General features: G+C 39.7%; 1 protein-coding gene across 10 annotated transcripts in view; it reads right to left on the reverse strand.

Annotated features, from left to right (window-relative positions):
• LOC110957849 (R3H domain-containing protein 2) overlaps positions 1 to 24,935 on the reverse strand; it is a 60,507-nt gene that overhangs the window by 21,587 nt on the left and 13,985 nt on the right. For 8 of the 10 annotated variants that reach the window (XM_051948189.1, XM_051948191.1, XM_022204836.2 and 5 more), the window contains 13 exons: positions 14,770 to 14,935; positions 13,914 to 14,072; positions 13,538 to 13,759; positions 11,540 to 11,581; positions 8,702 to 8,788; positions 8,386 to 8,509; positions 7,654 to 7,732; positions 6,968 to 7,027; positions 6,284 to 6,424; positions 4,222 to 4,330; positions 2,097 to 2,192; positions 1,520 to 1,551; positions 771 to 824 (listed from right to left, as the gene is read on the reverse strand). In XM_051948189.1, coding sequence (XP_051804149.1) covers positions 771 to 824; positions 1,520 to 1,551; positions 2,097 to 2,192; positions 4,222 to 4,330; positions 6,284 to 6,424; positions 6,968 to 7,027; positions 7,654 to 7,732; positions 8,386 to 8,509; positions 8,702 to 8,788; positions 11,540 to 11,581; positions 13,538 to 13,696 — 983 coding nt within the window. In that variant the 5' untranslated portion in view covers positions 13,697 to 13,759; positions 13,914 to 14,072; positions 14,770 to 14,935. The remainder of the gene's footprint in view (positions 1 to 770; positions 825 to 1,519; positions 1,552 to 2,096; positions 2,193 to 4,221; positions 4,331 to 6,283; positions 6,425 to 6,967; positions 7,028 to 7,653; positions 7,733 to 8,385; positions 8,510 to 8,701; positions 8,789 to 11,539; positions 11,582 to 13,537; positions 13,760 to 13,913; positions 14,073 to 14,769; positions 14,936 to 24,935) is intronic. The other 2 variants (XM_022204992.2, XM_022204673.2) reach the window with 1 other exon arrangement.

Here is a 24,935-nt window from a genome sequence, read left to right on the forward strand (position 1 = left end):
GTCTTGGGGAAAAGCTAGAACATGTCATATCTGTGATGGTGGCCAGCTTCCATCGTATATTAATTAAAGGATCTGCTGCTACAAGAAGCTATAGACAAGTCTATAATTTGCCATACAGTCCATGTGTTGGTGAATCAGTGACAATCTGGCTGAAAAGGACCAACAGCATTTTGGACCGGTGGTCATAATATTTTTTAGTGTATCTTTAGGTTTTGACTGCTAGTTGGACAAAAAAAAAAAAGCAACGTAAATATGAACTTGGAAATCATGTTGACCATTTTTCACCATTATCTGATATTTTGTGGACCTACAAACAAAAGATAAAATAAAAACAATCCATAACAAAAACGACTGCCTGTTATTCAGTGTTCTGTTTCTTGTATTCAGAGTAATTTCCCTGTCAGTTCAGCAGCAGTACTTCATGTATGTACTGCCAAGAAATGCAACAGGTGACATGTTAACAAAAACTACAAGACTAAGTCAACCACAAAACAAACAGGTTACTGTGAAAGTGATGCGGTTACTTCATATAAAAATGTAGTTGACGGTGGATGGGTGGAAGGGTAAGTAGGTCAATCAGTCCCCAGTGAAACCACAAAGCAGCCATGCATGGGCCATGGGAAGCCCCACGGTGCAATGCTGGAATAGCCATTAATCAGCAGACTACGCCAAGCAAAGATAATAACCACCACAAGTCACCACTATCATCACCAAACCACTTTCAAGAATGGGCATGGCAACACACAAGTCAGTCAGCAGCACCCCAATACCTAAAGATCTGCCTCCTCTTTTGAGAGCTAGAGCAGTAGCCCTCAGTGGAAAGTCTGTTGGGGTTAACATTAGGAGAAAATGCTAGGGTTACAGGACTGGTTTGATAAACAGGTGAGGGTTTAGAGAAGGGTGAGGTAAAGAGGGGTGGGAGGGTAGAGGTAGATACAATGTAGAACTTTCACCTCTGACAAGAAGAAAGGGAGGGGGAAAAGAAAGCGCATACAAGGCAGAAACTTGACTGCTGAAAAGCCCACGCTTCTTTCTCTCTCTCTCAGCATATTATGTCCTAATCTTTCAACCTCAATAGCCAGGGTGCTTAGGGATGGAGGCTGACTGTAACTGCTATGTGAGCTAATATATACCTAGAAAAAAACCTAGTTCCACTGTTCACAAATCTAACAAAGACAATGAATCCCTTACAGCAAGTTTCAACATAAAATGTTTGAAAGAGAATATGTAAAATCTTGCGCAGAACAGAAAAATTGACAAATTCATATTAATCATTTGTCGGAAATTGAAAAGGGTCAAAGAGCTAATCATAATTAAATGTTAATTCTGCTGTACAAGCAAATGCTACACAAGACCAATGTTTTTATACATATATTTATTTATTTATATGTGTGTGTGTCTATATCTGCCTGCCTTTCATAACTGAAACCTAAAAAGTATCTCAAACAGGCGAAGTGGCAAAAATGGAGTCTTATGTAATGCATACATTGAAAAACCCAAGGAGGAAGCATTATCTTACCTGTTGTCATTGATGTATCCATTCTGAGAGGACTGTAAAAAAAGGACACCTGCACATTATGAAATGTATTATTCTTCCAAGAGCACATTAGACTAACAGATTTTGCATATCAGCCTTTTAAATTTTTAAGGATGAGACGTGTCGTTTAATTAGTGGCTGCATTTAAATTGTTGGTTCCCAATCTGGGGATAAGGAACCCCTCAAGAGACGTGGAAATAATTTAAGTTCAGAAGACGAGCGCAGCAAATAAAAATTTGTGTGACAGAATTTTTTTGTTTAATTTCTTTTTTAGCTTTTTTTTTTTTAAACAAAACTCTACAGTTTTACCTCTTTAGGCCAACAATGATGTAAGAAGGTAAAAATCATTTTGAATGAATTGACATTTTCTGTGTTTTGAGTACCTTCAAGTAGAGCTTGTTTCGTATAGTGGGGAAATTCATGGGAACCACTAACTTTAGTTTTTACTGCACCAGGCATTAAGCAAACCTTATTTTTCTACTTCTCACTAATCAAAGGAAGCTGGAGGCAAGAGCTAATAGGTGAAAAAGACATAATGTTAACCAGGTTCAATACTTACTTCTCGGGCAAAGATCCGGTCTCGTACCCGCTGATATTCTTCCTCTCGCTCCTCAATGGACTTGCTACGCCGCCCGTCCTGCAGCGGCACACGGATCTAAAACATGGGAAGAAACTCATGATGTAAAAAATTAAGCTTATGAACTAAAATGCTTGATTGACAAATCTATCCCAAAAACTTTGTGCAAACACTAACAGAGGCACGCTTCATGCAGCCTACTGAAAAGAAAAGTGGCAACAACTCACATGATTACAACAGTAGCATGTGAGGAAGAGGGTATTTTAAGGGATGGAATCTGCGTGGGTTGTGCGTTTCACACCACAACCGTGATAGAACACAGAACCATAAACAGAAATTCGACAAATCTGCACAAGCATTACTGTAGGTGCCAAAGAGAGAAGTGTCCCAGGATTAATCTAACACTGCTGAAATTAATAAGGCTGCATGAAAAATTTCCTTCAGATAATAAAGTAAGCAAAACACTAAAAAAACAACTTGATAATCCATATTTTGATTATCTTAACATCTATGTGGTTGACAATCTACAGATTTAATGCTTAATTAAAAATCTCAGGATTTACCGTTAAACACTGATGCAAAAGAGGTATTACGTTTCTTTTCAAATAAATGATCTTTGTAGTTCATGAGAAAAATGCATTTGTTTATCTTATGTCATACCAAGCCTGACAGCACAGGAAATAGATTCAAGTGTTGCTGTGCAATAAGCAGTGCTCCGGGCTAAACTGTTTCAGGGTTCACATATACAGATATGCCAAAACATCATGATCACCGCTGCATGACATTCTGTTGGTCCTTTGCATGATGCCTAAACAGCTCCCTGTGGTACCTGGCACCAAGATCGCAGCGGCAGATCCTTTAAGTCTTGTAAGGGGCGAGTTAGAGCAACAATGGATTAGACTTGTTCTCACACATCCCTGAGCACATCATCTTTAATTCATGAGTCAGTAGGTATTCACCACTGCTGCATGGGAGCACCGTACACGCCTTGCCATTTTGAAGATGCTCTGAATCAACTGTCTGGCTATAACACTATTAGACTTGATTAAGTTGCTATAGTTCATACACCTACCAATCTCTCCTGCATCCAACATGTTGACTATGAGAACAGACTGCTCATTCAGTGTCCAATAAATTTCAGACCTTGACATTAACCATCGTTCCAAGATGTGAGCGCCGGTCACTTTCCCTGTAAGTGGTCATAATGTTTTGGCTCATCGCTGTGTGAGGAGTCAGCAGCAATGGGGGAGATTTTATGTTGCAAAATACAAACTGTGAACTTTTAGAAGAAATTAGGAAGACATTGTCTATGAATTGCTTAATTGTGGTTAAATATACGGTCAGTGTTATTGATACTGGCGCTAGAAAGAAAAAAAGTGAAATCAAGTAATTTCATCAATGATTTAACAAAAGAAAATGCACTTAGAGGCATGAGATGTCTAATCAGCAAATACGTAAAACACACAAGGCTGATCAAAGCGTGAACAGAGAAATGGAAACGTTTGGACTTAAACGGAGATGAAAAACGCAGGCGGAGCATTCTTTAGTTGTATCTCCCCAGGTCTTACAGATCATTAAATGTCTTTTATGTGCCAGCTTTTATCACTGGTTGAATTAATGCTGTTTTGTACCCGCCTGCCAACTGTGTAACTACAACAATGTAAACTAATCAAACCCTCTTTTACACATCACTACCACTGACAAATACAGTTAGACTCCTTGGTTATTTCTTGTCAGTTATTTAAAACAATTAAAGGGTTCTTTACAATCATTAACACAGGGATCGGGCCAAGATTATGCTGTAGAACTACAGCTCCCACATCCAGATGCCTAAACTGTGTGTGGTCTCAGACCGAGTAGTTGACTGACAGATCAGCTGCCATCAAAAGTAGACCATTCCTCATTTAATCTGATCTGGGAAAGGTAGCAGACAATATGCTATCAAATCCAACTGAGACCCTCTACTTTTGTTCAACTAACACCTCTGGGATACTTGTTGCTTATAAGGTCATTCTGAAAGACCGCACGACGAGGTTTTTGTGACTCAATGACAAAAACAACTGATAGTTGCAGCTATCAAACTTCCAAGTATTTCTAATCAGCCTACCTGATTATCATCTTTGTCCATGCTGGCATCATCTCTCTTAAGGATGAATTTCTTCTGGAAGTCCATGTTACGTTCATCCTTGATGTGTTCAGAGAACCTTTGTTCTGGGCTGTAGAGCAGTTAGAAGACAAAAGACATGCTTTTAACATATTAAACACAACGAGATAAAACATTTGACTGGTGTAAACAAAAACAAAAGCGAGATGAGAGCAAAAAATGACTTGACACCGTCTGTAAATATGGTAATGTTTGTCATTCTAAATCCAAATATTAACCCGTTGCACTTCAGTTGCGCTTCAGTGTTCCGCCCGCGGTACACTTTGAGATCTGCATAAGCAATTTGCTAAATTCTGAAACTGCAAACGCGATTATAACACTATGCGCCGATGGAAAGCTTAGATTCTCATGAATCCGCCGGTATAAACCACTTTCAGATGTGATTACCACAGCGGGTAATATAAACACATTTGTCCGACAAACAACGAAGATCCATCCATCCGTTCTCTGTACACGGCTTTAACGCACACAGCGCGACTCACATTTCCGGGTTCATTATTACACACAGATGAAAATATTCCACAAAAAACGGCCATAATCCAACCTTGGACATCCAGACGAAACAAGCCAGTAACATATTTTGTCCAAAACATGTCTTGAAGTCGGTATAAAATCCACGAATAGGTCGTTTTCAAGGAAATGCACCGCGCGATGCTCGTCCAATATTCCCTGTATTTCTCGTCATATTTTTTATTTACAAATAGAATATTAGCGGTTTTTTGTACTAAAAATGGCTGGAATTGACTGCAGCTTAAAGGGTTAAACCTTCTCTCATTTTGTTTTTTAGCCTGTGCCGAAACACATTCTTACAGATTAATTTGGGTAACTAAGTTGTAAGGCACGTCTGGCCTCTGTTGTACCATCCATACATCATTACTATTTCAGCTTAAGACACACTTTGTGGGAAAAATAAAAAGCTGTCCCTCAGAAAATGAATACAGTTGACAACAATTAGTGAAAGGACGTGTGTACAGCCATGGCCATAAGTTTGGACACAAGTACCATGACGCTTGTGAATCTTAGAAAATACCACAAAATTGTCACTTACGTACAATATAAATACCAGTCATAGCCATCAACCAAAATGAAATACAGATATTTCCAGTGCATAAATTTGATGTTTGACAGCAAATATTGACATTGGAATATTAACTGCAAATTGTTGCACAAATTTTGTCATTGACTGACGAAAGTTTTTCATATAAGAACACCATTAGCATTTGTTTTCTTGGAGTGTACTTAATTCTGAGGGCTGAACAGACAATTGACTGCAGCAAAATGGCCAAGACCAGGAATTACGTCAGTGACAATTTTGTGGTATTTTCTAAGATTCACAAGCGTCATGGTACTTGTGTCCAAACTTATGGCCATGGCTGTATGGTTTTAAATTTTACTCAGGAGTTACCAAAATTAAGACAAGAGCACATGAAGCTTGTACCATCCTTTTTTTTTTTTTTCTTTTTTTTTAAATGGCACATGTAGCTGATGGTTTGGATGTCAGAGTTCAAATCATGAATTTGTGACTGAACATTTTCAATTTGTGTGGATGGTTTTCCCATCAGCCCATAGATATACATCAGTGACTGTACACTGACTTTCTTACCGCTTTAAATTAGAAATTTCTCGACTTTTTTTTCCTGGTTCAAATGATGGTATTGAGCAGTTGAAAAGAAAGTTTCAAAATATGTTTTTCTGGTACCTTGGGACTCTGCCTTTGCTAAAAGCAATGACTGCTATGGTAAGATCAGTAAATTTGGTATTACTTTTCACCATAAAAATCCACAGTTTTTAATTAGGAGCAGGGTAAAAAGTCGGTATTTTCCTACTGTGTGTTCCCTTGACACAACGTATTACACTTCTATGAGAAAAGTCTGTATTAAGTGTGTTTCACTACCAGCTTTTCATGTTTTCTCTTTTTGCATCCAACTGTAACCAGGTTGGTAGGCTCGCTTTCTGAGTAACTACATCATTCTTAGTTTGAACTAAAATCAGAGTGCACACTCACATGCGTGTGTTGCCGGTCTTGTTGATAATGACAGCCTTGCCCGTCTGATCCACATTGTGGTCCATGCCGAAGTAGGCAGCCACACGATGCAGCAGCATACGGTGATAAGAAGTCATCTGAGGAAACTTCTTATACTGGTTACTGACAAAAAAAAAAGATAAAAGCATGTTATTTCAACATAGCACTGCAAAGAATTCTTAACTGCTAAATTACTACGATGCTTTTTTCTTTCTGTTCTGTTTATTCTCATTTCTTTAACATCTAAAATGATGATAAATAGGGTTTTAATTCTACATATAAATTAATACATTAAAACAGCTGTTTCCCTGGGCTTTCTCAATCAAACAAAACCATTTTCTAGAGATTTTCTGAACAATGATAAATACTTCAGTTCTACCATTTTTGTCATGACTGTAATACATTTTGTTGACTTGTTGTCCTCCTTATTTATTTTTCAATTTTCACTTTTAGAATGACTTCAAATCAAAAGACCTAAGTCTAACAACACTACAAGGCTACAGCAAGAGACAGTCAGCCTAAACCTGTCCATAAGGGATAAATACAGAGCGTCAACTACAACTTGACATATTGATTGCATTAGCTAAGCAATCTATAAATAACAAGGAATGGATGCAGGAGAGCTAAATTTAAACACAAGTGAGTGTTACGAAGGACGTGGCTTACTTGTCGTCATTAATGAACTCCAGGATATCTTGTTCTAGTTTGAGCAGCATCATTCGATCCCTGGTGGGCCAAAGGGGGGAGAGAGAGTGAGGAAGAGAGATCAGAGGGGGGAGTGACTCAGTGACTAGAGTGCAATAAACATACCGCCGCTGTGCCATTATGATGATATCATACAAAACTTTGCAAAGATGTCTCCTAAGTACTTCCTGCATTTTTTATTTGTCTTTTAACATCTGAATGCAGGAATTTGACGTTTTCTGCAGGTACATGACAACTTTTATCAACAATTTATGTACAAATGTTTAGACAGGATAAAAGTCAGGACTTTAACTGCCACTTCTCTTACTTGACAGCAAATGCAAGTACCCTTGTGATCTTTCTCTTCAACACTGTTCTACATAGAGGTTCTTTTGGAAAATTAAACGATTCGACGTTATGTCGATGCATCTGCAGTAAATATGGATTTACTGCAATTACTTAATAAATGAACATAAAAGATCTCATTTTTAATGAAAAATAAAGAATTAAAATGCATAGTTTGGTACCCCAAAAACCATTTAGTTCAAACTATATTTAAATAAGTAAATTATTAAATCACTGAATATAAACAAGACAACTCTATCCCAGCTACTTAATTTACTGTTGTGCTCCTCTTATTCGTACTGCTGCGTTCAGTATTTTCATACCTGGGATTGTTTTTCAGTGTGTTGACCAGAAACTCGTGAACATCGATGCCCGTGGAGTCAGTGTACTCTTGACTGGAGTCTGCAAGAATGAGGAAAAAACAGAAAACAAGCAGGTGAGTGGGAGAAAAAGTTGAAAAAAATGTGTAGAGAAAGAGAGTGTGACACTTTCACAAAGTGCAGGTGAAGAAGAAAGAGCAAACTCAGCGCAGAGCTCCTAAAATGGTACCAAAACACATCAGCAACGACATTCAAGGTTGTTCAGGAAGGATAAACATTCGAAGCAAATAGCGTTAGAGGCCATCGAGCAGTTCTTCTATGCTACCCCACACACACACACAAACACACCCTCCAGGGGATCATTTTCCACTATTTTCCACAACACCAGACAGTTGGGCTAGCCATTTCATCTCTACTGCTCTCAGTCTAATGACACCTGAGGGCCTCAGCAGAGAGAGAGGTCGTTAGGTAATTATATATAAAAAAGAGTTTAAAATGAGTTTGGATATCAAACAAACAGCAGCCATTGCATTTGCATGGAATAGTCATTACACAGCAAAGCCTTTTTAAAATGTACTAATGCGTAACAGACAGCTGACACAGAGGGTATTTGTGTACAGTATCTTCAGTCTTGCGTAGAATTTAACATGACATCAAAGCCGATATTCACACTTGATACGAGGACAAGCACAGCAAGCTACAAAACAAATGTAACCAGAAAAATGAGCATCTTACCACGTGACAGCATCTTTCGGGGAGTCTTGTCCTTCTTTTCCTTCTCTTCATTTTCATATTCGTCTTTTGAGGACTTTTCCTCCTCTTTGTCTGATGGACAGCTGATGTGAAGTTGGATGATATCCTGGACATGGACCACATTCCAATAAGAAAAGATGGCCAGTTTTATCATTCTAACTTTGTTTAGGCTATTACGGATTGTTAATCCTACAAAAATCAGTGTTGCAGACAAGGAAAAAAATTAAATGCTGGGATGACAGCGTGTTATGGACAAAGGTTATCGTAAATGGTTATGGTTAGAAAAGAGGAAAGGTACCGATTCTGGAGGTCCATCATTGGAGAACGGACCAGAGGACTCCTCGCACACTGCCAGACTCCGTACCAGCTTCAGTTTGGCATTAGACTGAAACAGACAGATTTAATGTCGACATGCACAAAACTGTTCCCTGTAAACTACAATGATTTGTGGTACAGCAGGAAACAGTACAGCTCATAACTTCTAGTAAACGCAAGACAAAATATAGGCAGACAATGCTAACGCTAATCATTTCTATTCCTCAACATAAAAAATGAGCAATAGTAACAGTAAACGATGATGTGCTTGCATTTAAATTTTTGATATTTTTAAAAATCTATTTCCTGCAAAAACTCTAAGTCAGAATTGTTACTGAAAAAAAACAGATATTCTATTTCATCACTCTCGACACCAGAGGTGAAACAGGCGTAATCTCATATGTAGCTTTGTGTGAGATCACCTGATGTTTTACGAGGGAGAGAAAATCTCTTTACTCAGTTTTAAAAGTTAAGTCTATTGCTGCAGCTCACAACATCTTGCTATTCCTTTGTGTTTCCGGGGCATAAACACAGGCCTAAATATGTCTCAAGCCCTTGCAAGAGTGTAAAGGTTACATAAATCCTGGAATAATGACTGGTAATAGCATTCTCAGAGGAATGGAGGAGGAGCTGAACTGAGACACAGAGAACACACAGAGCTTCAATACATCATAGCTGATGCGTACACTGTCCCTTTGTGGATTATGTACTAAAACCAAGAGCAAACAAAGATGGCTGAGCCAAATTCAAGAAAATGGTTTCAATGTGACAAAAGTAATTTGATTTAATCCTTTTTACAAGTGACATTTTGGGCGAGTTAAGCAGGACGTGTCAAACTCTCATGATCAAGTACAACCAACCGCTGCCTTGACATCTACATAGATGTTAAGAAATAATTGTAAACTTCTTCAGTGAAAGTCAAATAACAGCAACTCATGACAAAGTTAATGTTAACAAGACGACATGGTCATCAATATCCCCCGCCACATGTGATGTCTATGTCTATGTATGTCTATGAGTCTATATCCAAAATAGTGATCAAGGGCCATAACTCTGTTAAATATTATCACACAGGTCTCATTTTCGAACCTGATCAAGGTGTCCATGGTGTGAAGGTACACACTAAATTTCGTATTCCTATCTGTAATAGTTTCCGAGAAAAGCTGTCCCCTTCATCTCGGACGGACGGAAGCACAGACAGACGGACGGAGGCCAAACCTATATCCCCCTTTTCCACTTCATGGAGGCGGGGGATAATAATAGTGCTGCGCAACGAATACATTTTTAAATTGTGATTAATTATGATTACTTGCATTGTTATGCATAGAATTAAGTAATGAATTTAAAAGTAATGATTTCTGCACTTTTATTCTTAAAGTACTGCTATATGAACATAAATACAGTAACATTTGATTTGTAAACACTTTAAACAAAGTGCTTTTTAACAGCAGTCTTCCTTTCACACAGTAGCAGCTAAAATATTTCTTGTAAATCTGAACCTAAACATTAATGTAATTAAATCAAAGCTATTTGCCATGGAAAAGGCATTAACGTTTTATCTGGTCTGTAATAGAAAAATGAGTTACCCTCAGAGTCCAGAGACACAATCATAACGTTAGAACAGTAACCTTTCCAATAATAGCAACATTTATATATCTGGATTCTTATTTTTTCTCTGAACGGGTACCAGCAGAAACATTTTTCTTTCATCAGGGAGCAGCAGAAACAGTCTATGTTCAGTAGCAGCTGTCCCTGTTAGAGTGAGGTGAAGTGGTCCAGCACAGCAAAGTACACAGCTGGGACTGACTGTGCAGAAGACGTTTTAGTCTGTCAAGTCCATATCTGTATTTATTTTTTTGGCCTTTTAGGGTTTAATATATAGGACAGCGGATAGCGACAGGAAACGTGGGGCGGAGAGCAAATGGCTGTGGGACGGACTCGAACCCATGACCACTGCGTCGGGGACTATAGTCCCAGTTTATATCGTCACACTCATAAAAAAACCTTCCAGTGATGCAAGTTGAGGCTCATACGTGCCGTCATTCATTGTGTTCCCAACAACGTTCCTCAGACCGACATCTTCCACAATACTAATCTGAATGCAGCCTGCCTTTGTTAGTTTGTCTTGTATTAGTGTTTCTCCATTTCTACCATGCGCTGCATCCAACCAGTCTGCTGAAGCTTCCCTCCACTGCTAGTTTAGATGTGATGATGCCCATCCAAGTACTGATTAACATCTAGCCCTCCTGTCACCCATGGTTTGTCTGTCTGTGTATTGAAAGCTAGTGAGCAACGGACTTTCATAATAATCATTTAACGTGTGATAAAATAATTGTCGGTCTTAATAAATGCAATAATTGACCAGCTCTAGTTAATAATTCATTTATACAGTGATGAATATTTAGCAAACCTACAACTGAAGTCTTGATAAAGGTGCAGTTCTACTGTGTCTACTTAACTCACTCACGCTGCTGATGAGACATATGACCCAAATTCTAAATCTTATTTAGCAAAAAACAACATCTATTGAACTAATTTCACTGGTTATAATGTAATAACTTCAGTCATTCCAACACACCTACTCTTAACCCTTTTGTCGGATTAAAAATTTTATGCCAATGATTAAAAAGCAGGTGGTCCAGAGTCGATAAGAGGATTAGAACGTTAATAATGTAAGGTCATCTTATACAACCAACCAGCAACAGGGTTAACTCAAGGAGCAAGACCATGAAGTTATTTGGGCGAGTTTGCAAAATCACATACTCATCTTCCTGAGTATAAAATAACCAAAATGATACATTATTGTCTAAAAATGACTTACCTTGGCTCTTTTCCTGCCATGGCTGTGGTTAGGAGCCCGCTTCTGCAAAAAAAAAAAAAGTTATTTTACTAAATGTAATAATAATACTAATGTGCACACACAGAAATCAGACTTGTTGATCTAGTAAATGCTCAAACAAGTGGGTTTAAAGACATCTGACAGATTACAGGTTGCTTAAGTGTCAGCAGGGTTGGGCTGATGGGGTTTCTCAAGATGCACATCCATCAATATAAAAGCACTTCTGTCTAAAATCATTTTTAAAGACATTGACAGAGAGATCATCTATTTGTGGCTGAAATGTTATCACCAGGTAAACAAGAAAATGTAAAATATCGTTATCATTCTGATAAATACAATAACGTGATCCATGTTGCTGACAAGGGACGCCACTTGAAACCAGGGTGTCAGTGGTAATTTTTAGATCTCTGCTTCTCTCTCCAAGTCTTTGATCTCTGTGTTGCTGCCTGGTTGAACGAGGGTGGGGCTCATCACACACAGAGCAGAAAAAAAATGCGACTTCAGAGTAGGGATGTCACGATATCAGGAATGAGGTAGTTGGTACCATTACCACTGAAATTACACAATTTGATAAAAACGTCAATACAAAATCCTAAACTAATGCAATGACTTGAACTGTAAACTAATGCTTCACAACAGCTGACAAGGTGACATTTTGCTTTTCTGCTATACATATATATAATGAATATGAAAAAACACAGGAATTGTCATCTAATGACTTTAACACATCTATTTGAAAAGAATTAATAATTCCAGAATGATTAGGGCTATTTAGGAGGTGAATGCACCTGCAAAGGAAAAAACTAAAGCTGAATAATGACATTTTAGTTTACTGTGAAGACTTATTTTGAACGTAAACCATTTAGAATGTTTCTAAGCATCCAAAACCGGTTTTTGCTTTCCGTGTTATTCAATTCAAGCTTTGCATTTATATAAAATTCAAATTTTTCACTCAAGGTAGTGAAGTTGCCTTGTGTAGTGACAACAATTGCAGGGCCCTGCCGACAGTATCTCCCTTTAGTCAACAGCACACTTTGTGTAGCCAAAATATGACTATGATAACTGTGGCCACAACGGTAAACACAAATATGCTAATCAATATTGAGATCACAATTAGGGTTATTCATACTTTTAGAGTCAAAATATATTTACTGCGCTTCCACATAGCACCGCTTTCATTTTCATGTTGTACTACATGTCTGCTAATGCACAAATCTGCATTAAAATAATAGTTAAAATAAGATGGTTCTTCGTTTAAATTCAGTGCATCTCCTAGAATCCAATCCAATTTTATTCATACAGCACTTTAAAGAACCACAGATTGAAACAAAGTACATCCAGAATAAGGCAAAGAAAATCAGAAAAACACAATAAAGGCACTAAAAACAAATAAAATCGGAAATACACAATAAAGGCGCTGAAAACAATTAAAATCAATGTCTCATGCTGGATGGAAAGCCGGGGAATAAAAGTGAGTTTTAAGATGAGATTTAAAAATGGACGTTGATGGGGTCTGTCTAAGGCGTAAAGCCAATTTGCCTTTAAATCTTAGAACAAGCAGAATATAAATAAAATTGTACTCAAAATATCTTGCCTGCTGCAAATCTGCAAATTATTAAGACACTATAATTAACTAATGTTCCCAAAATACCTATCATTGCAGGTTACGGTAGAAGCTAGCTCGGTGGCTGCAGTGCTGTGCACAGAGAACCCACAGTGAGGAAACTTGGCTACAATGCCACAACACAGGTAGTTTGAAAGTAAAGTTGAGTTGAATTTATCAGCTTTCACATTCAGAAGAATCCAGTTCCTGTAGAAGCATTACTCGCTTTGGCCATCTTGCAGAATCCAGCCTGGATTATTACCACAAGCTGCAGGAGACCTGTTGCTGCATCTGCTTTCGCCACCGCCAATCTCTATGCCTTTGTTACTTTTCAATATATCTAGCACCAACACTCACACATGGTCACTTCCTCGTACCTGTGCATCCTGTGGGGCGCTATCGTCAGGCTCCAGGCCCTCTCCTGTCCCTTCCTTTGTGCCCTGTGGTTGAGGGGAGGTCTTGCCTCGACTGCAGGGCTCGATAAGTGGCCCACTCTCTCCCTCCTGCTGAATGTCTGTTGTCAGGCTCACTGACATCTTCTTAAGGGAGGGGGAGAGGGTGGGAGTGGGGAGGGGGTTGGGTGGAGGACCCAGGAGTGGCTGAGATAAAAGAGGGAGGGGATAAGAGAAAATAATTCAAAGCTCTGACAGAACTTTTGTATATTATGACAATAAACACCAAAGAGAATGCTGAGGAAAAAAACCCAAAGACATATAAATTTGTTGTGTGCAAGTATACATTTACACCACCTACCTGTAGGTGGTACCAGATCTGTGCTGGACTCTATCCTGTGAGTCTGGATAGGAACCACACACAGAAAGTTGAGGGGAAACCACTAAGGTAGTGTGTTGGGCTGGGCTGCAGCAGGGGGCGAAGTGCAGTCCATAGCAAGCCTTAGATTTTAGGGTGGTGCTGCAGGGAAAGAAACATAAAAATGGGAAAAAAAGGCAAAACAATTTGAAAAACAGTAAGTGTACTGAGTTATTACAGGTAGTAATTATTGTGCCCTGCAACATAAATATTTAACTCTTTATCGTGTTTGTTTTACCACACATTCAGAAAAAGCCATTTGGTAAGAAAAATCTAGAAATAATGCAGTGCATGTACCTACATGGTCGTCTACTAATTAAGAGTTATTGGCAGCAATTTAAAACCAGTATTGAAAGTTATTTTACTTTGAATGTAAGAACAAAAAGTAAACGACAGTCAGATCGTAACATGACTCAATATTACATTTACACTGGCCCTAGTGGCAACTCAACTCTAACGGATGATGTTTTTATCCAACAGGATAAATTGAGATGAGGGCTAGTGGGGAAATGAAAACAGAAGGTCTTGAACAAGAAAAATCATACCCAGGAAGACGGTTTCATCACTTTGACTTTTTAGTCAATAACGCATTTAAGTGTAAGCTGTAACTACATCATTCCATTCATAAAACTGTTATAAAACACACTTTTCCAAAGATACATTTTCTCATAAAACAAACATTTAAAGATTCTGAAGTTCACTTTTACCAACATGAGTACAAATATGTTCCAAAATACACATCTTTAGTAAGACAAGATTACAAAAAAAACATGCACATGTGAAGAAACATAATATTTACAGTGATCAGGTGAACTGACGAGGCAGCAGTTAGCCAGCCAGACAAGGGGGAGGGGCACACCAACAGGCCAGCCACCACCTCAGCGGTCCTCTGGGGCCTCTCTCTCTTCTCTCCTCTCTCCCTCCGGCTTAGTGCAGCAGCATGGTCTGTCCTCCAGTCAGGAGCCCTGAACACCAAGAGCAGAAGAGGAAGACACGGATGACGTCATGTTTCACACACTGAGTGACTCATCGCTGCTGCTGCTGCTGCTCCTAATTCTAGCAGGGTGGGGGACAAAGCAGCCGAAAGCTCAGAGTCGACTGGTGAAACGCTACCATTTAAAACAAGGTTTAATCTGATAAATCGTTCATTATTTGACTTTGGCACTGGTTAAACTACAACTATGGTGTGAGCACCATTGAGAGAGAGCATGGTAAAGATGTGGTTTCCCCTTCAAAAATTCACCCTAGCATAAAGCTGTACCATCTAGCAGAGCCAGAAAACTACTGAAATTTCAACTGTCGCTAGTACTATTAACAGCCAAGAACTATACGGAAATGTACTGCAAATGCCCTTAGCATTCTGGGTACAAACACCCTTGCCAATACCCTAATGAGGCCAGCCATCATATTGGCATTTCACCACACAACTAAGAATGCAGTGCTGACTTAGAACCAGATCACAGCCGTCAGTCTGACCTTCTCTGTATCAACTCATCACCTTTGGTTAAAACACACAAAATATATGCATGCATTAGCTTTTCAAAAATCCCTTTTTCTCCATTGCTGCATTGAAAACTCCTCTTAATTTAACTTTCATCACACCAAAAAACATATATTGGGGTTAATGATCAGCAATAAAAATGATAGAAATAATTCTGATGATTTTGACTACATTTAAATCCTCTAATTACATCAAACAAATCCACATTTGCAACAAAAACAGAACCAAAAATTGCTTTTTGGTGAATGCTGGTGTCTTACAAACATACAGGCACCTAGTCACTGCTGAACAACAATACACTGGTCCTACAAGTATATGTTTTCTGTGTCACAGGGTCAAAAACAGCATAATCTGTGCACTCTTGTTGAAATAAAAATGAAAAGCACATATCTAGTCCTGCATGCATACATATATGCAGTAGTGATATAAGCACAAGCGGGCACAGGCCTCAGAAATGGAACTGCTAGCATGTATGCATGTGGTGTGGATGAGTGTCGTTCATGCGTGTCCCTGCCTGTACCACAATGCTGTGCTGTTGAATAGATAAGATGAGTGAACAAACGAGGCAGGGATTCCCAGTGTGGGAAAGACCCAGGCAATGCAACAGCAAAGGCGTCATCAGCAGCAGCATCAGCAGCATTGCACTACATCATTGACAAGGACACCCACATGCCCCAGCCCCACTCTGCTTACACAAGCCGACCACACAGCAGCACAGGATACAGCCACACTGCAATGGAGGCCTGACTCCTTTCAAAATGATCTCTCTCATTTACTTGCTTACAGTGTATTCTTGCGCACAAGGTGTAAATTTGGATTCGAAAGCAAAGACAATCATTTAACGCAAGTGTCAACCGCAAATCTCATGGCTGAGCAGACTGTCCTGGCTTAATGGTAGGGAGGCGCTACAGGAAAATTTGTGAATCAGAGCCAGTAACAGTGTGCTTATGAATAAACCAACCAGCTTTACCTATTCTCTCCTCATCCACCCATTTCTCTCTCATGTTCCCTCAGCTCTGTCATCAACACCTCCCCCCCAGCTTCCCTCAACACACACACACCAGCCCACAGGGTTGCCAAGGAGATGGCAACGTCATTCTCAACTGCTGCCATTTGTGTTGAGCGAGCACCAGCGAGAAGGGAAGGGAGAAGAATGATATTAAAAATAAATACATGGATTGCAGTGTGCACAGACAGAGAGAAAAGGAAAGAGAGAAGCAGAGAGAACAGAGTATGGTGAAAAGGAAAAGGTGAGAGACTAGGATGTGTGACTGCAGTGTGTGCTCCAGTTTCTCTCAAACTCCGACAAGCTTAGAATGCAATACAACAATGTGGGCTTTTATATTCAGATCATGGGATATCGAATATTAAAAAGTCAAATTAGTGCTGTGGACAGATAAAATCTCTGAGAGGAGTTCTGAGGCCTCTTCAAATACTGTCTCCAGTTACCTCTGACTGGCTAAAATTAGATAAATACCGATGACACTTTAAAACACAATAAAATATATGCTCATCAGCTGTGACATTGAAACCAATGACAGGTGAGGTTTACATCACTTCTCTCATTATAATGGCATGTTCTGCTCAGAAAACTTGGGTCCTAGCATTCAGCTAAACATTTTTGCAGACCAAGCATTGCAACAGTGGTAAATGATCAGACAATGCACTCTTGCACATGGCAAAAACTGCCAGCTCAAGGACCACGACAAATAGCCCAATGCACTGATTCATGCATCTTATGAATAAGCCCCATGCATGATGGACTAGGTTTTAGGACCCACGATCCAACCATACTAAACATTAAACATGTTTGTAGTCAATCCAAATGGCAAAAGTGGAAGGTGAAGAGAAAAGCTAGCAGTAGAGGAGGCATGATGTCCTTTTAATATGGGAATAATGGTACATATAGTCAGACAATCCCTCCTAAAAGCCATTTATATTATTGCACTGGGTTGTATAATTAAAAGTGTCGCTATTAGTTGACCAACAATATAAAAAGAGAGTTACCAACAGAAATACAATGCCTTGCTCCTCTGTCACTCTGAAGGCCTCAGCAGAACTCTGATTACAAGCTTCTAACAACAACAAAACTGAAGTGATGAAGTGTATCAGCGACGCTCTGCTCTCAGTATAAATACATTTTAGAGATGGCTGTAAATGCAGACATGTTTCTTGCATGGATAAAGTTTGTGCGACAGCATTTGTGAACGGCTGCTCCAGCTGAGCAGCTGTTTTCAGCAACTGGCGCTCAATTATGAAAATCATTTTAAAATCAAACTGCTGTAAAGATGTTATTAACATTACAGGTTATTTACTGTGGAGGATTGTAGCTCATTTGCTGTTTAATACATTTGATTTCGTCAAGCTTTTTTTTTTTCTTTCATTAACATGGCCGACCTGGTAAAGGAAAATGTTTAAAACTTGCATTGCTATAATGTATCAATCAACAAAAAATATGAAGGACAGCTCTAAGCACCGCAGATGAGGAAACATTACTGGCTAGGGATGTGACACAAAATTCCAGACTCGGTGTACGCTGCAGTATCATTTAAAAAAAAAAATTTTATTCATGCACCACTTCAAAACTCAAGTATAAAATAAATAATAAAAAGGTTTATTGAGACAAGAGCCACACAGTTAGCTATGTTAATTGTGGTTGATTGACGTGTACAGCGCCAGAAGAGAAGCTGAAGGTTCTAGCCATGCAGGAAGGCCAGTTACGTCATACAAGATTAATAATTATCAACGTACAAGATTAATGACCGTCTGATCCTTCAAGGTTAATCATAGTAGCAGGCAACTTAGCTGATAGACTGCTCAGACAAAAAGTTCAGGGTAGAACTCACTCTTGAATCTCAAGTGCACAGGCATAAATAGACTTCTTACACTAACCGTTTGGCTCACAGGGTGTACCAAACAGAAGTTTCACACTGAACAAAACTTTCCAAACCACACCACTACACCTCCAGAATTTATTTCTATGAGTATTGCTCTGAATGCTGTTGGAAAGAAGTGCTGATGGTAATTAGGTCAAAGCAGTAGTAAGGCCTGATGCTGCAATAGTACTGTAGTAACTAACCCACAGTATGTACTACTATAATTGTTGCTGGCATCCTTGTTCTTACATGGTGGTATTACAAATGGTTAACCAGGCATACAAATTTAACTACATTGTGTCATAATACGAGTTGCACAAAGCAGACTCAACAACTACAATACCAGCAGCAGCACTGCTCTCTGCCTGCTGTGTCCCAGTTCAGTCAGTGTGCTGGTAGGCCTGATGCTGACATCTCTCTGGCAACTGTGTGCATCATCACATGTGGCTGCAGATATGCAGCAGAGTAGCTGATTCACACAGGACTTGGGTCAGTTACATCATGGCAAAAGAGTTATTCCCATCAAGCTGGCCTAATAAAGCCATTAACTGACTCACTGGTGAAATACAGCAGGATACGGATGCTTTAATCAAACGCTTAAAAGATAACTGATGCAATTTTCAGACTAGTCTCACTATTACACAATGTGAAATCAGTCCTATGTATATCTAGTTTCTTATTTTGGAAGTTTTTCTTTTCTAAATTTCTTCCTAACATTCAAAATTCTGTACACATCCCCACTTTCTGCATGCCACTCGGAATTATCACAAGCTAGTTGAACAATCGAATGGCATTACTGACAACCACATGAGACACTTTCTTTCAACTCTGACACAATTTTACAGCTTCAGGTGTCACTATGAATTCAGCTGTGCTTAGGACAATAATTTAACTTTGCAGATGATTCTATCTGACAACGTGAAAATATGAAACGAACATCAGGGCACTCCATCATGTGCATTTCCTGCCTTGCAGCCTTACACAGGCCCTCCTGATGACAGGCAACCAGCTGAGACACAGGCCGTACACTGCCCTGCCCACTGGGTCAGGTTACCTCATCAAAAACTGATCATGGAGGGGAGCTCCGACTGAGCCGTGTGAGTGAAAGACACAGAGAGAGCTGTCTGCCTGGACAACACTGTGTGTTTAAGTGTGTGTTTGTCTTAAGGCAGACAGAATGCATATGGTTCAGACAGGAGGTGAGCTGGACTAAAAATTTCCCACAGGTTTGAGCTCACTGTCAAATTTAGCAGCCCCGGGTCGAGCCGGGTCAGGGTCTCAGCAATAGTTAGCCGCAGGGCAAGCCGGAGAAATGAGAGGAATTCTACCGCATGGCAGCTGCTAAGACCAGAGAGACTGTCTGCGGCAAGTCTTATTGACTTATTAACCTATCAGACAACTAATGTCTGACTAAGTGACAGACATCAAATGGAGAGCCAGAATCCACAGTTTGAGTATTTATTTTTTTATTACAGGGGACATTTGGGCAAATGTTACCTTTGACACAAAATTAAACAATTGTGGATCAAAGCAATCTTAATAATCAATCAACAATTGTAAAAAAATAAGAACTGTGCTCTAAGTAGGTTCCAGATCATTCAGTACAGGGATTCGCAGTTTTTCCTCCAACTCATTAGTACAACTGGATTTTTTTTTTAAACTAACTTTTTCCTTGTAAGGTTTCAGATGTTGGGAACCTCACAAACCAGATGGAAATGCCAAGTGGTGTTGAGGTATGGAGTGTGATGGTAAAAGAGCCACAGCAGACCGGAGTTCTTTTTCTTCAGAGCTCTGATATTTTTTGGGGTTTTAATTAATCCTATCAAAACTTACAATAAAAGATCATGAAGAGGCGACAAACAATACATGGAGAACATGTGGCAGCATTCCTTTCAGCAGAGCACACGCCTGACCCCTCTCACACACCCTCTCCCTTACTCACACTCACACCTGTCACCTAATCATTCTAGACCATACCATTCCCACTATCTCCTCACATCAAACCCATCTCCCCCACCAGATTTACCTGGCTAATACACTCAATAAGACTACACACAACATGTACAGAACTATACATGAAGAACATGTAACTACCATCCACCAGATAGCATCTCAATGATTACATCATAGTTTATAATAAAAATAGACAGTAGTTGATCAATTCTCACTGTTTAAATCACAATGTAAAAACCATAGCACAGACGGAGCACAAATGGACAGCTGAATCTATAGAGGCCATCTGTTCTCTCTCATCACGGTGTGTTTTCATGAATGGCAGCCAGAGTGCAAGTGAACAGAGAATAAGCACCGTATATTGCTACAATTCTGTGTGGGTAATTATTAAGAGCTGCTACTATGATCAATTATTTATTTCATTCACTGCATCATTTCAGATTTCATAATGGGTAAGCATGCGTAGCAAACATGCCTCTCCATTTTCTCAGCAGAGGCTGAATGAAAGACGAAGGTGAATGGAAGCACGGAACGCCGCAAACAGGAGTGAGCGAGCACGTACAAACCCACAGACGGCAGTGGGAGAGACATACACAGGCAGCTCGACCCAATTCAGCTCCTCTGTATTCTGCTGCGCACCTCGCCCATTTGACGTCAGAGAGAACCCATTTCGCAAAAGGCAGCAAGGTTATGTCTTCGCAGCGCGGAGGCTGATGTGTGCGTACTAATGGCAGAGTTTGTGCAAGCTCAGTGCCTGCACATATTATATATCAGCAGCACTCGCAGTGGGTGCGCAGCAGTGCTCTCCTGTGTCAGAGAGGATTCCCCTTTGCGTCAGTTGCACAATCTCGCACAGGGAGGGGACAAGGGGGCTGGCAGAGCACTATGGATTGTAGAGGAACAGTCCTGGCACATTTGCATTAAAGCAGAGACTGCGCTTCACTGACAAACATAATATAGACAGATACATCACTGGTCAATACTCCAGAATACAATTTTCTGGAGTGTTGGTTATATAACAAAGGAACAGGGTGACTGTATGGCTTAGAAAACGGAAGCCAGGAACTTAGATAACGACAGCATCAAAGATCCGCAGACAAAATAACATCCTGGAGGGACAAAACACTGATGATGGAAACATAAATGGTCAAACGCAGCGGAAGACAGGGTTTCTCTTCTTCCATCTATGTCTCTTTCTGTCCTTCTCCCCGCCTCCCCCTCCTCGCGTCTCTTTCAGTGCTACGAGGATACCCCTTCCTACCTTCCGCCCCCTCCACGTCAACCCCTCCCATCAATATCTCTCTCTCCATCCACCCACTGCGAAGTGTTAGCTTTCTCTCCCTCTCTTTTTCTTCCTCTTTTAATGTGTCTTCTTAAATTGTCAGGCCTACTGCTGACGCCATCCTCCTCCACTCAGCCAGCCCACTCAGTCCTGTGGGACGAGCTATGACTCATTCTCTCCCTCCTTCCCTCCTCTCCCTGCCTAGTTACCTACCTACCTTTAAGCAGCTCTTTCTCTCGGTTGCTCTCGCTAGTTAGAAGCTCTGCAACGCTTTATGCTGTGTGTGAAGGCACATACAGAGGAAGGACGGACAGAATAAATCAGATGGAGAAAGTGGGTGATAGAGAGAACAATCTGTTGGCCAAGTGAACGACAGTCTCTCCTCTGCATAATGAATGAATGCCAGCGGAGAGAGAGAGAGGGGATCCTGATCTTGGATGCATTATTGATGAAAGCAAGAGTGCAGGAATGTAGGTGACAGAGAGAAATATTGAATTCTATGTGGGCCAAAATTAAACAAGTACATAACCCCCTTTATTGTGTAAAATGAAAAAGCAAGAAAAAAAAAGCAACTCAGTATAAATGATTTAATTAGCTTTCTCTCTTGTATTTCATATTGATCACCTGCACAAAGTTTTTTTTTTTTGTGGCAATAACATGTTGAAATAGCATCTTTACTTTGAAATAATGCATTTCCTGTAACAACAGGTATTGGCGCATCTCAGTAAGCTCTCAATTATGAACCAATGAGATACCAAGGATCTGGTTTAGCAACACATTAACAAAAATATGTACGATATTAACTGGGTAGAGTGTTTATTTACACTCACTTGCTCTGCTTTAAGGTAAGAAGAAGTTTTCCAGATACAATTTCAGTCTCATGTGACAATAATGCCCTATTTGCATCATCAGGGTGATCCACTGCATCTAACCAAGCACTCCTTCTCATCCTTAACTTGCAGTAAAGACAAAGTTGCAATCACTGTGGCATCCTAGTTTATATAAATCTATGCATTTTCATGGCATTTTTGACCATTTCATAAATAGAAAAATATTCACAATACTTCAGCAGATGAAACCCAAATTCTACTGAATGGCTATTTTAATTCATAATTCTTCAAAAATCATTTTAGCGCTGGTGATTTTCCTATTGTGCTAGTTTTTTGGGTAGGCACCAGATAATGCTTTATGTAGAAAAAAACTGACAAATGACACGTTTAAAGATGTGATAAACTGTGCACAGACAAGTGGAGGCAGAAACAAATCTAATGTGTGAACAACCATTACAAAAGAAAGCACTTCTGAGGAACAACTGGAGAGAAAAAATGAATCACAACCGAAAACACCTCAATGGTGATGTTGAAGATACGGAAATATATTTGTCTGATTCCGGTGTTCAAATACACATTACATTACCACCTTATCAGGACTATGTTGTGTGGAAGGTAACTTTCAGAATAAACAAGTACTATGAGAACTAAAAATAGTTTGGTTTTTTTTGCAGCTACAGTTTTACATAACAGCCCATCAAAAAAAAAAAAAAAAAATGCAACGTTTTGGAGCCTGCTGGGCCTGTAAGACATCTTTTTACTGGCATGTATATCAAAAACATGGGTTTAAGGAGACCATAAATAAACAGCAGTACAGCAAAATTCACAATTGCACCATGCAAAAGGGGCAATGGCAAAAATATTTTTAATAGTGCATTACCATAACTAGACCCTCCAGAAAAACGCGGGCAAAATCCTTGATTATACGGGCTAAAATCCTTGATTATGCGAATAAATATGCAGGGTTTTTATGCCATTTTATGCGGGGAAATTGCAGAAAGTTGGAAAGTATGCGAATAGTTGTGAAATATGGAAAAAAAATATGCACGATTCACCTGCCGTCTGGCCGCGGAGGGATGTGTCCTCTAATCATACACTGGGACTGCTGCAGGGTTACTGGACTGACAGCCTGTGCTTTGGGAGGGGGAGAAGCTCACAGCAGCATCTGCTGCTCGTTGAAAACAGTATCTGCAGAATAATCCGAGTTTTCCTGTCAGTCTCCAAAACGGCAGAAAAAGTCGCTAGATTTGTGGCTAGTCGATTTTGACAAAAAAAAAAGTCGCTAGGACGCTTTGGAAAGTCGCTAGATTTAGCGAGAAAGTCGCTAAATTGGCAACACTGGCGCCGCGCTCCGCATCAGCTCGTGCTTCCAGTGTGTGTGTGAATGCACGAACTGATGACGTCAGGCCGGGCGTCGCATAAAAACTCACTCAACTCCATTTATATTGGTTATAGTTTGGCGGAAATTGTGAAATCAAGCGGGACCCGCATATTTCTCTTTTTTTCGTGGAAATGTGAGATTCTTGCGGGAATTATGCGCTGTTTTGCGGGGATTATGCGACCTTTTGGGAAATAACTGACCCCTGCATAATCAGCGGCATTTTGGGGATTAATGCGAGAATTCATGCAATCGCATAATCGCGTTTTTCTGGAGGGTCTACATAACACACTCAATGCTCAGTATAATTCAAACTCCACATGAATAACTTTCAGTGGAAGTACTCAACTCACAAATTACTTTCTCATTTGTGCCTTAGATTATAGCAGACTAACTTATATTAATCCTTGAGCTTTGGGAAGGAAAAGTTCAAAAGAATTCTACATTCACTCAAAATTTAGGACAAACCTGCTCAGATGAAAAACATTTTTAATTAAACAGTGCTCTGTTAAAAGCTTGTCATGCTTCAGAGCTGAGGCAGTTCCCTCACTTTGAATGACCTGACTCGCCACAAACTCTCCAAATGTCTATTGCCCGCTAAGGATTTAGACACACTAGCATTTTAACAGCAATAGTGAAACATCAGCAACAAAGAAGTCTGCCTGTCCATAAAGTAAACATCTCACAATTGTAAAACCTTCTGGACAATCAGAAACATAATTCAAAATAATGTTATTTCTTAGGTGTAAAATAAGAAAATATTGTGTATACTCAAGTGTTCTCCCGTCAATTACCTTAAGGAGATATGACAACGATTCTGAATGCTACACTTGAGCTGCTAATTTAAACAAATAACTGTGTCAAAATGAAACTGGGTGGCAGCTCCGGCACTCATTATACCTTATGTAATTTATCAGCTTCTTTTGGTGTGAGAAGCAGTGTGGAAGAGGGTGTGAGAGAGATAGGGAGGAAAAAAGGAGAGAGAAAGATAGAGGAGCAAGGGGTGGCTAGTGAGACAGGAAGACAGGAAAAACTTCTCAATGATGAAACAATCTGCACTGTTTAGCGATTGGACCAGGCTTCCACCAATGGGAGGACCAGCTCCATGGCAACAGGCTCTGTCACCAAGAGAAAAGCAGCCATAT

Source organism: Acanthochromis polyacanthus, chromosome 5 (genome assembly GCF_021347895.1).
Source record: "Acanthochromis polyacanthus isolate Apoly-LR-REF ecotype Palm Island chromosome 5, KAUST_Apoly_ChrSc, whole genome shotgun sequence".
Taxonomy (NCBI): domain Eukaryota; kingdom Metazoa; phylum Chordata; class Actinopteri; family Pomacentridae; genus Acanthochromis; species Acanthochromis polyacanthus.